General features: G+C 41.7%; 1 protein-coding gene across 3 annotated transcripts in view; it reads right to left on the reverse strand.

Moving 5' to 3' along the window:
* LOC113011395 (neuropilin and tolloid-like protein 1) overlaps window positions 1-9,804 on the reverse strand; it is a 34,878-nt gene extending 25,074 nt beyond the window's left edge. Inside the window, exons 1-4 of one of the 3 annotated variants that reach the window (XM_080293208.1) lie at window positions 9,623-9,804; window positions 9,293-9,358; window positions 8,455-8,589; window positions 8,287-8,352 (exon numbers count right to left, since the gene is read on the reverse strand). In XM_080293208.1, the coding sequence (XP_080149334.1) occupies window positions 8,287-8,352; window positions 8,455-8,589; window positions 9,293-9,358; window positions 9,623-9,650 (295 nt within the window). In that variant the 5' untranslated portion in view covers window positions 9,651-9,804. Of the gene's footprint in view, window positions 1-8,103; window positions 8,353-8,454; window positions 8,590-9,292; window positions 9,359-9,622 lie in introns of all 3 variants that reach the window. The other 2 variants (XM_080293207.1, XM_026150955.2) reach the window with 2 other exon arrangements.
* Between the last annotated feature and the right edge of the window lie 3,298 nt (window positions 9,805-13,102).

A 13,102-nucleotide genomic window follows, 5' to 3' on the forward strand; every position in this document is an offset into this window, starting at 1 on the left:
GCGCATCGCGCACCACTGCCCAGTATCCTACTGGCCAATGTACAATCCATGGAGAACAAGCTCGATGACCTAAGAGCAAGGGTCACCTTCCAACGTGACATGAGGGACTGCAACATTCTGTGCTTCACGGAGACATGGCTGACCCCCACCGTGCCGGACCAGGCCGTAACTCCGTCGGATTCATTCTTTGTGCTCCGCGCGGACAGAACGGCAGAGTCGAACAAAACCAAAGTTGGAGGAGTGTGTTTCATGGTAAACAGAAAGTGGTGTGATGCCAGGAGCATTTCTACTCTCTCCAGCGGCTGCTCGCCACATCTGGAGTTCCTGAGCATTAAGTGCCGCCCTTTCTATCTGCCCCGTGAGTTCACCTCGGTCATCGCCACGGTGGTCTACATCCCACCCCAAGCGGACACAGGTATGGCTTTGTCCGAACTACATGATGTGCTGAGCTCGCTTCAAAACAAGGACCCGGGCGCAGCCCTCATTGTAGCAGGAGACTTTAACAAAGCGAACCTCAGACAAGTCATGCCAAACTTTTACCAGCATGTCTCGTGTCCAACGAGGGGGGATTGAATTTTGGATCACTGCTACACGCCATACAAGCAGGGTTACAAAGCTGTCTCACACCCGGCTTTTGGGAAGTCTGACCACAACGCCATCTTCCTCATTCCCCAGTATAAACAAAACATACGGAGGGAAGACGTGACCACGAGCGAGGTAAAACGGTGGACTGCCCAATCAGAAGCTACGCTACAGGACGCACTCAATGACGTCGACTGGGACATGTTCAGAGCATGCGCAGTCGACATCAACGAGTTTACGGAAGTAGCAGTATGCTTCGTCAATATGCTAGCGGAGGAGATTATCCCCACTGCGAGATTCCCCACATTCCCAAACCAGAAACCGTGGATGGACAGATCGATCCGCTCTGCAGTAAACGCCAGGACCGCCTCCTACAACACGGGTCTCGCCACTGGCGATATGAGCGCCTACAAAGCGGCCTCATACGGCGTACGGCGTGCGGTGCGCGGTGAGAGATGCCAAACGCCGATACCGGGAACGTGTGGAGTCCCGCTTCCACCAGGGCGACACACGGAGTATGTGGCACGGACTACGCACCATTACGGACTACAAAGCCAGGGACACTGCGCCGATCAATGCCAACTCTGCATTCACCAACGAGCTGAATCAGTTCTACGCCCGTTTCGAGGTTAGCCAGGCGGCTAATGCTATTTACCACCTGACTACTGAGGACAGTGATGTCATCAGCGAGAGACCGGTGACCAGCATCGCGGAGCATGACGTCCGAGCGGCATTGAGGAGAGTGAACACAAGGAAAGTGGCGGGGCCAGACGGCATCACCGGCCATCTGCTGTGCTGACCAGCTAGCAAGTGTGTTCACTTACATCTTCAACGATTCCCTGGCGAAGTCTGTGGTCCCCACATGCTTCAAAAGATCCACCATCATCCCTGTGCCCAAGAACAGCAAACCCTCATGGTCAGCCCACATTCAGGTCCAGACCAAAAAGGCTAGGCAGCGCCTGTATCACCTACGACAACTGAGGAAGTTCAGGGTCTCTCCAAAGATCCTCAGGATTCTCTATACAGGCGCTGTGGAGAGCATCCTCACACAGAACATGACATCGTGGTTTGGGAACAGCTGTGTGAAGGACCAAAAAGCTCTCCAGAGAGTGATCCGTACAGCAGAATGCTGCTGCAGGATTGCTCTCCCCCCGCTTCAGGACACCTACACCAGGAGATGCCGGACTAGAGCAGCGTAGATACTGAAGGACCCGTCCCATCCTGGCAACAAACTGTTCCAACTTCTGCAATCTGGTAGAAGGTTCCGCATCTTCCGGGCAAAGACAGAGAGACTCAAGAGGAGCTTCTATCCCCAAGCCATCCGGGCCCTAAACACACACACCCGCCCTCTCACATCATCTATAATTGACTGAGACAGGACTCTCTTCCAGACACTAAACCAAGGAACAATGTACATTTCAAATTCCTTTAATTTTACATATGTTTATATTGTCTATCCTGTAAAATAGTCAGATGTCTATTCATATTAATGTACAGAATTCACCTGCTGGCTGCTACTACTGCACATTCACCCAATGTATATACTATATATATATATATATATATATATATATATATATATATATAAAATGTTCTTCCTCTACCCCCCCCCCCCCCCCCCCAATTTGTGCACATGTTGAGGAGCGTGTCAGGTTACATTTCACTGTGTGTTATACTTGTATAACTATGCATTTGACAAATAAAGAACCTTGAACCTTGAACCATATACAACCTACTCTTTTAATGATTTCAGAATGCTCCAAAAATGAAAATTGCTGTTTCCACAGGATAATTTCACTTTAGATCAGCAGTATACAACCCCACAGTGACACCATATCAATATAAAATCAGTCTGATTTTGCCTTCCAAAATAAAACACTTTTCAAATTCACCATATACAACCTACTCTTGGAGCGAATTCAAAATGCTCTAAAATGGAAAATTTCTATTTCCACAGCATAATTTCACTTTAGATCAACAGTATACAACCCCACAGTGACACCATATCAATATCAAATCAGTCTGATTTTGACGTCCAAAATAAAAGCCGTTTCAAATTGCCCATATACAACCTACTCTTTTAACGATTTCAAAATGCTCTAAAAATGAAAATTGCTGTTTCCACAGGATAATTTCACTCAAGATCAACAGTGTACACTATCACGGGGATATCAAGTCAATTTCGAGTCGCCTTGAGTTTGCCTTTTAAAGTAATGGCCCGTTGAAATTGCCCATGTATGACCCACTCTTTCACTGACTTCAGAATCCCATTAAAAGCAAAGTTGCTGTTTCCACAAGATCATTTCACTCTACATTGACAGTATACAACCCCACAGTTTTATCATGTCAATATCGTAATTATAATTGTTTATTTGGTACTTTTAATAATTAAACGCGGATGCTGTTAACAGGACAATTACTGTTTCCACTAAGTAACTGGAGTTCATGCAAACCATACACAACCTCTACAGTGGTAACATCTCCATCTCAAATCAATCTCGTTTTGCATTTCAGAGTAAAAGCCTTTTGACTTTGTTTATAGGAGCTTGTCTTTCCATAACTTCAGAATGGCATTAAATGGAAAGTTCCAGCTTCCACGAATTAATACCAGTTCATGCCAACACATATCATTGCATATAATCTAACAGTGGAGTTGGTGACCATACTTTTCGGTGACTTCAGAATGCTGTTAAATAGGAAAATCCCTGTTCCCATGGACTAATTTTTCTCTAAATCAATAATATACTCCCTCAAAGACTGTGAAAATCAAGTCTTTCTTATTTTGGATTTAAAAATAATTGCCCTGGAAATGTTTTACAAGCTGTTTTGTAATGTCTTTATTTTCTGGGAAAACTGAGGATCAAGGATATTAAAGGGTAAAGGCACTGATATCCAATAACTAATACAATATCAGTGCCTGGAGCTCAAATGTCAGTAAAAAGGTATGACGGATGCGCAGGAATTAATAAAGATCATTACTGGGATTAAGGGGACAGGCAACCAGTCAGCAGCCTTAACATACAGTATATGAGGTGTATAAAATTCTCAAAAGGATTCAGTTTGCAGCTCTCCATTTCCTCTTCCACACCAGGCAATGGCCTCCAAACATCACTAAGCCTTTGATTATTTAATCATGTGTTGATCCTTTTCCTTGACTGTATTTTGTGGCTTTAAACCTGACAAACACCCCCAACTTGACTATGACTTCTGGCCTGGTTATGCTACATACAACTTGAGAAACTAGACCAGGGCAATTCAAAGGAGCTTGCAAAGAAAAGCGTCTGGACTTCTTTAAGTTGCTTGAAGGCGTTTCACCTCTCTTTGCAAGCTCCTTTGACTATGATGACCTGGATGACTGAGAACCTTCACAGACAGGGCAAGGAAGGTTACAGGTTGTGGTATCAGCCAGTGTTCTCAGGACTAGCCCAGTAAAATCCACAATCTGTTTCTGAAGCCAGACAAGATACTTGTGTTATGGAACTTATTTTGTCTGGCTCCTGTATTGATGAAGTCAACACCATCACGGTTTAAGAACTATCAGCCAAATGCCATCATGCGAGATGAAAGTGCCAGGGAGCCAAATTCTCATTTATCTGAGACTGCAATTTAAAACATCTACTGACCCACACCAGGGCCAAGTATCTGGTTAGACACCATGTTTCGAAGGCCTTTGGTAATTGTGTTATGTTTGAATTTTGAAGCCGAATATTACAGGTCACCATGGCATTATGATTTTAGTTTAGCTAATTGATTCGTGTGATCTAGCATCATAGATAAATATATAGATAAAAGATATACAGCAATAGCAATGAACTGGAACAAAATCTGTAGTGTTTCCAAACAATACTGCTTCATAGAAACATGCATAAAATGAAAATGTTGAAAAGGTCCTTAAAAAGAAGTCTAATATTAATTTCTGCAACTGAAGACTTTTACAAATACTGTAGAATCAGTTAGCTTCATCCATCCATTCTCTTCCACTTATACTATCCAGGGTCGTGGGGGGTGCTGGAGCATATCCCAGGGAGACGCAGGGTACATATAGCGAGAGGCAAGGTACACCCTTTACAGGTCGCCAGTCTGTTGCAGGGGTAACACACAGAGACAGACAATCATTTGCACTCACATTCACATTCACACCTATGGGCAGTTTGGATTAATCAATTAACCTATCCCCACAAACTGCATGTCTTTGGACTGAGGAAAATGAAAACCAACGCAAACACGGGGAAAACATGCAAACTTCACACAGAAAGACCCCAGCCTGGTGGAATTGAACTGCTGTGAGGCAACAGTGCTAACCAAGCACACGGTAAAGTAAAATTTTTAGCTATTACATCAGCTCTAGTGCATATGATTACAAAGTTAAAATTTGAATATAGAGAAAACAGAGCTGGTTCGACAGAAACAACACAACTTTGTCAGGTTGGGGAACAGCATTTCTGGAACATTACTGAGCAGCATGGGGGCTCTAGAGGGATTGTCCTGGCTCCACTTTTTTTATATTGTATACAGCAGACTTCAAATATATATCTTTAGTCTTGCCAAATCCAGAAATACTCAGATGACACTGCAATTATAACGTGTCTCAGGAATGGGCAGGAATCTAAAGACTGGGACCTTTTCTTGCCTTGAGCAACTGGATTCAGATAATTATCTGCAGGCTTTTCATACAAATAGCAGATGAGCTAGGAATTTTTCTCTGTGATCAGAAAAATTATTGTAATTATTGTTTTTGTACGTAAGGCATTGTCTGGCACCTCTGTTTTGGTTTTTTTATAAAAACTGTTCCCGACTCCACTGTTAGATTATATGCAGTGATATGTGTTGGCATGAACTAGTATTAATTTGTGGTTTCTCTGTGAATTTCCCATTACGTCGTAGCGCACTCAGTGCTTGCTTGGAAGTTTAGGGTTTTTTTTCGCTGTAAAAAGAAGTTTTCTTCCCACGCACAACAGACGCTAATGTTTTTGTCACTTTTTATGGAATCAAACTCAAAATAAGGTCAGTACTTCCACGCTTTAAACGCTCATACTCTCTCCCGCACTCGATATATTATCCATTGTTGATCTGCACACAGCTGTTGTCACAAATGTCGCACTTGCTTACATCACTGTCATGAGACATTCTTGCAAAATAATCACGGTTTTAGTAACGCAGTAACGCAGCGTTCCTACGGGAAAGTAACGGTAATCTAATTACCGTTTTTGCAACAGTAATCCCTTATTTTACTCATTACTTGAAAAAAGTAATCGGATTACAGTAACACATTACTGCACATCTCTGGTTATCATGTGTTTGCTATGATGTGATGTGTAGTAATGGTTATTAAGGTGCTAATCGCTAATTGGGGATAAGCTAGCAAGCTCGACAATTAGCTGCCATGCTAAGCAGACGTTGGTAGCCAAGTTCATATGTCACTGTGGGGTTACGAGCTCACATGGCTTGTAGCTGTGCCAGAGAGCAAGCTTGGGTGAGCTAGCCTTAAAAAAAGACTATCGTTCGTTCTCCTGCCAGACGCCTCGCTGCTGTGCTGCCTCGCTGCTGTGCTGCCTTACTGCCGTGCTGCCTTACTACTGTGCTGTCTCGCTGGTGCCATTAAAGGACCGGCGGCTGCCATCCATTCATCCATCCGGACCTCGATTATTTGGACCGAAGTACTCACACACACACACCCGCACTCAGTGCCATACACTCTCTTTATTTTGCTGGCCAGCTAACACCATTGTTTTTGGGGGGGGGGTTGCATTCATAAAGACTATCCAAAGACATTTTGGTTATTGTCAAATAGACACTCTCTGATTACGGACTGAGGAGGTTGTGGTGTTACAACCCCAGGACTGAGAAAAAAAAGACTCTTTACACCAATATATTCACTTGTATATTCACTGAGAAAAAAAAGACTCTTTACACCAATATATTCACTTGTCTCCTGGTTAGGAGAAGTGGCTATTGATGGAAATATTTTTTTTCTTTTTTCTTCTTCTTGTCTTTGTTTACATTGTATCCCAGAGAAGTTTTAAGTTGTTCAGGTTGAAACATTTGCACTTAGAGTCGGTTAAGTTTCCTTTGATGTATCAGCGTCAAGCTGATGTTTAAGAGGGTAGGTTAAGGACGTATGTGCTCCAGTCCATCAATCCTTTAAAGTGCTGGACACAGATGGTAAATTGCCATCAGACCCTAAATAAATTGTCCTCTGCTGTTATCCATATTGCTTCACTCATTCTTTGGTGAGTAGATGTATTGGTTACATAGGTCTATTAGGTTATGTTGTGGTGATCCTCGGGTTGGGGAATGGGTGTTCCTACTGGAATGCAAAATTAAAACCAAGATGGACAAGAAAAGTTCAAAGCCATTAGGTGCTCAGCTTAGAAAAAAGAGAAAAGAAGAGGAGGAGAAACAAGTAAAAGATACAGGTAAGCAGATGTGTCATTGGATAATGGCAGGTCATGTATCCTGAAACTATCAGAATCAGAATACTTTATTAACCCCTAAAGAAATGATGTGGGCTACAGTTGCTCCAAGAAGAAATGGTAAAAATAGTAACAGTAACAGACTAAACTCCAAACAATACATTATGTTACAGATTATGTTTTAATATTAATTAGTCATTGTCAATTGTTGACTTGTCCTGTTTTCATTGTATGACAAATTATGATGGCTGTCTGGTAGCTGTTTGAATACTATGCATACTCACTCTCTCTCTCTTCATATGTGTGTGTATGTTTCTCTGGTGAAATTCAGTATGGTTCCGACAACAGTCTTATGTTTGTTATGTTTTATGTACAATCCTTAATATTTATACACACATTTATACACACACATACACATAAAGTTTAATGTGTGTGTGTGTGTGTGTGTGTGTGTGGAGAGAGGGGGTGGGATGTTCGCCCAGGGCGCCAAACAGGCTAGGACCGCCACTGTAAATGATTAATAAAATACATGCAATAAATGATTAATACACTCATGAGTCATCAGACATTATACTCGCAAATTATCTCTGATTTGATTGATTACCTTCCTCAATAAATTAGATTATACAGAACAATCTGCATTTTTCTTTTATTTTTCCTTCCTTTTTTCCAACCATGTTAGCATTCAGTCCCATTTCTATTTAAACATACAAGTAAATGTAATCATATCTGTTTTGTCGATGTCAAGCAACGTTTTAGTCTGTGCTGAACCATTTGCATTTGGCAAACAGTGTCTGTTTGCCAAATGCTGAGTTATATTCTCCACCTAGCTATGCCTTTGACTCCGGGGAAGGTAATGTGCTTCAAATTTATTTAAACATTTTAATGCTTTGTTGATGGAGAACACTTGAGTACATCCTGACCTTAAAACTGAAAGAATGTGCAAGGCAATGCTCAAACTGAAGAGAACTTGTTGGGCTACAGTTTTACAAGGGTTTGTCTCTTTGAGTGACTGATTTAAAAATGATGCTTAATATTAACAATAATTGTTTGGTGTAAAATACAGCTTTTATGAAGACGAAACTTGCTCACGGCTTCATTCACTCACCTTTTGTGAAGTTATACTGTGCTGAGAAACCAATGGCCTCGAGTTCACTATCAGCCACAAATTTGATGTACAAGTACCTCCCACTGGAGCGGACATATGACGGGCTTTCCTGCCCGCAGTAGCGACCAATTATGGGAGAGAAACCAAAGGGACCATCGCGGACTTCAATGTGGTCGAACTTACACTCCCAGGAGGGCTCGATGGAATACTTCTCATCAAAGAACAGGTCGATGCACTGCCGAGGAGAGGCTACAACAGGCCAAGAGGTTGAGAGAAGGTGAAGTTAACAGCAGGAGGAGTGGGAAGTGGTACTGTAAGGATGCTAAAAAACAAAACAAGATAAGGTCTCACCTTCTATAATATAGATGCATTCCCTCTCAGGTGGGTATTTCTCAGGGTAATTCGGTGATGTGAAATACCCTCCATCAGGCTTCTTTACCCAGGTCCCACACTCCCCAGCTGGTGTCACACCCGAGTTGTTCTTTACTAGAAGCGGGTACACAGGCAATATAAAGTACACAGTTTACCAAAAGTAGATCACATCCTTGTATCTTTAGTTTTAAAACATCCATATTTTTGTAGCACAAATTGGATTTGTCAAACTTTTCCATCTTTTGAGAAGATACTGCCAGAAACAATGGAAAAAGGTTAAAATAGAAGACTTTCAGCATTACAGGTTAGCTAATTATTTACTATACTGTGCTACAGTACTTTTTGGCACTATATTGATATTTTATTAGTTTAATATTATCACTGCACTTTTCTCATGAGATCATCACAAAATCTAATCTATCCATTCGCTTCCACTTATCAGGGTCGCTGGAGCCTATCCCAGCTGTTATAGGGCGAGAGGTGGGGTACACCCTGGACAATTTGGATTATCCGGAGGAAGCCGGAGTACCCGGAGGGAACCCACGCAAACACGGGGAGAACATGCAAACTCCACACAGAAAGACCCCAGCCTGATGGTGGAATTGAACTCAGGACCTTCTTGCTGTACAGCAACAGTACTAACCACCATGCCACCGTGCTGCCACTCAATCTAATAATTAGTTTTATTATTTCTCATGATAGATTAATATTCATACATTTCACTACATTTTAGGTTAAACCCCAGAGTAGTATTCGAGTATCAGGCCACCTGCCCTCTGCAGCTACATGAATGATATGGCAAGATGTGATAGATTACCTTGAGCTTTTGTTTTAGTAGCTGTGGCACTTGACAGCTCAGGTGAGAGGAGGCTTGCTGCTAAAGCTGACAGGACACAAAAAAGAAGACGTTAAAGATGACGTTGTTCGTAGGGAGTTGCTTGTATTTACTTTGAAAAAGCAACAACAGATAACTAAACCAGCATAAACACCGGTTAGACTAGGAGACTGTAAATCGGTGGCTGCTGTTTTTACTTTCTTATAGATAAAAGCTATTTGATATATTTATTTTTTGAATCACATGCACGAACAACAAGGGTCGCTTACTTACTGAACTATGTTCAATAAGTGAACGTTTCAGGGAACTTACCGATTTGCAGCACAAGTTTGTGCAGCATGTCTGTTCCCCGAGGATGTGTAGTTCAGTTTGCTGTTGGTTAAAGAGTGTCCATCAACCCACCAATTCCTCAGAGAATTCGCCAAATCCGAGAGCTGGCTTGTCCATCCCTCCCGCCGTGCGTCCCCGTCGGCTCAAAAGATTACACTCTCGTCCGCCACCAACCTTCACAATTTTTGCTCCACCTTTAGGCTGCCTTAATCCTCTGAAAAGATACAGCCTCCAGTCATTCACAAGGCTGCGCTGTCCCGAGGCTTGGTGCCTTAATCCAGCCTCCAGTAACGCAGTCAGCGCAGTTATCAATACAGTTCACTGGAATCAATTCAAAAATATTAATAATAGTAAAAAAAATTTACTATAACAAAAATGCAGTTGTACCCATTAAATGGTTTCATGTTTAATTGGATGAAATAAAATGTTCAGCACTTATCAAACAGGCAAATTTATGTCTGTTTTCATGAAATCTGAAGCAAAACCCGAAGATATATCCAGTGGCGGTCCTAGCCTGTTTGGTGCCCTGAGCAACCCCCCCCCCCCCCCCCCCCCCACACACACACACACATATAAACTTTATGTGTATGTGTGTGTATAAATGTGTGTATAAATATTAAGGATTGTACATAAAACATAACAAACATAAAACTGTTGTCGGAACCATACTGAATTTCACCAGAGAAACATACACACGCGCACACATATGAAGAGAGAGAGAGTCAGTATGCAAACAGCTACCAGACAGCCTTCATTATTTGTCATACAATGACAACAGGACAAGTCAACAATTGACAATGACTAATTAATATTAAAACATAATCTGTAACAGAATGTCAAAAAAAACATTGGTGCAAATTATGTCTGTATCATAATGTCTGGTGTTTTCGTGTTTGTTGGTTTGTTTTTATTTTGTTTTATTTTGCGAGTTGGTTATTTGATGCTGCTCCAGCCAGAGAATCCCCCGCAGCCCCGCCCTCTCCTCCCTGTGCTGCAAGCACCAGGCGCACCTCGCAAACGGAGGGCGCCCTTACTCCCAGCAAATGGGCGATAGAAAACCGATCGGTGCCTATGCCATCCCCAGTATGCGCTGGCATGACGTCGGGGCAGCATGAGTACGAGCAATTTTTTTTTTTTTCGATGCCCGTGATGCGGCCCCCCACCATGATGCCGCACCAGGCAACCACCTGTGTCGCCCATATCAATAACCGCTACTGTATCTGAGTCTTCTATCAAAAGTTAGAAGACTCTGACTATTACATGCATTTGAATGGAGTTCTCGCCCGAAACAAAGTATAGGTTTTCATTTTGTGAATAACTTGAAAATCTTAGCTCAAACAGCTGCAAAACCTGTTTGCCCAGCACGGGGATATTGAACTCTATAAGATAAAGCCATAAAGATGTGAGTCTGAGTCTTCTATCAAAAGTTACAGCTATGAAGTTGTACAAAAACGCTTTATTTCGTCAAGCCAGTGCGTTTCTTTTTTTTTCCCCCAGATATTTTTATTAAAGTTTCTGCATCCATTTTTACAAAAGACAAATTGAACAATATGCCGTTTTCTTTTTGAAGAACATAAAACAATATGAAACATACACTCCCACCTCATAATTATAGGAGTACCAGTGGGTGTACAAAAAGAAAGGGTCCAGTCTAATATACGAGTAGCAAACCCTGGAGTACAAGATAACAGTTTCTGAGTGCACAAGAGAGATCTGGAGAGTTTCAAAGCCCACACCCCCGCACAGACACAGAAAAAACAAAACACACAAACCAAGAAAAAAACAAAACAAAAAAACAAAAACAAAACACAAACATAATGAGTGGTCAGCTTAGTTGTAGAGATAAGTCAATTCTGTAAGAGAAAAGAAATATGTATAAAGTAGGTAAGTAAATGCCATCATAAGGCGCAGGCACAATAGAGTCCATATACTTAAACTTAAACATCTTACTTATACATAAGATAAAATAAAATATAATAAAGTCTGAGCTGGCTAATTGGGAGCGTTGCAAGACCGCAAAGTGTGAACATGGTCAAAAAAGGGTTGCCAGGTCTTAAAAAATCTGGCCATAGACCCACGCAGGGTGAATTTAATCTTTTCGAGTTTGCTAAAATGCCAAGTGTCTCTGATCCAGATTTCCCAGGATGGGGGAGAAGGGGACTTCCAAAATAACAATATTCTGCGTCTTGCCAATAAGGTGAGAAATGCTACCAGATTCGCTTGGGGCGTCGGCAAGGCAACTGTATCAGGAAGAACCCCAAACAAAGCAGTTAAGGGCACAGGTTGGAGGGTTAGCTGGATGATCTTTAATAAAGTCAGAAAAATATTAATCCAGTATTGTTTGAGGGATGGACATGACCAAAACATATGTATTAGAGAGGCAGGTGTTTGATGACAACGGTCGCAATCAGGGCTAAGGTTGGGGTATATTTGAGCTAGTCTGGCTTTAGTCCAGTGTACACGGTGCAAAATCTTACATTGAATCAGCCCGTGTTTGGCACATAATGAGGAGCCATGGACCCGGTAAAGAATTTTATCCCAAGAGTCATCCTGAATCACACACCCCAAATCCTGCTCCCATGCCATTTTAATAGCCGAGGTTGAGGAGTTGCCAAAGGAACATATTCTCCTGGCCTGTGATGAAGGGGGAGGCGATAGAAGGTTATCAAAGTCATGATAAGGAGGTCTAGATGGGAACAGTGCGTTTCTGACTATTACATGCATTTGAATGGGGAACTCGCCCAAAACAAAGTATAGGTTTTCATTATGTGAATAACTTGGAAATCTTAGCTCACACAGCTGCAAAACCTGTTTGCCCAGCACGGGGATATTGAATTCTATAAGCTAAAGCCATAAATATGTGAGTCTCAGTCGTCTATCAAAAGTTACACATATTTATATGAAGTTGTACAAAAACGCTTTATTTCGTCAAGACAGTGCGTTTCTGACTATTACATGCATTTGAATGGAGTTCTCGCAAGAAACAAAGTATAGGTTTTCATTATGTGAATAACTTGAAAATCTTAGCTCAAACAGCTGCAAAACCTGTTTGCCCAGCACGAAGATATTGAATTCTATAAGCTAAAGCCATAAATATGTATTTCTGAGTCTTCTATCAAAAGTTACAGCTAACTTCATGAAGCTGTACAAAAACACTTTATTTCGCCGAGACAGTGCGTTTCTGACTATTACATGCATTTGAATGGAGTTCTCGCCCAAAACAAAGTATAGGTTTTCATTATGTGAATAACTGAAAAATCTTAGCTCAAACAGCTGCAAAACCTGTTTGCCCAGCACGGGGATATTGAATTCTATAAGATAAAGCCATAAATATGTGTGTCTGAGCCGTGTAGAATAAAAAGGGGATGTTTTTTTCTTCTTCTAGTTTCATTATTTTAATATGGCACTATTAGTTCATTAGAATCATATAACCAGCTTTGCATTAAACATGTATTGAAGTTT

This window comes from Astatotilapia calliptera, chromosome 18 (genome assembly GCF_964374335.1).
Source record: "Astatotilapia calliptera chromosome 18, fAstCal68.1, whole genome shotgun sequence".
NCBI lineage: Eukaryota > Metazoa > Chordata > Actinopteri > Cichliformes > Cichlidae > Astatotilapia > Astatotilapia calliptera.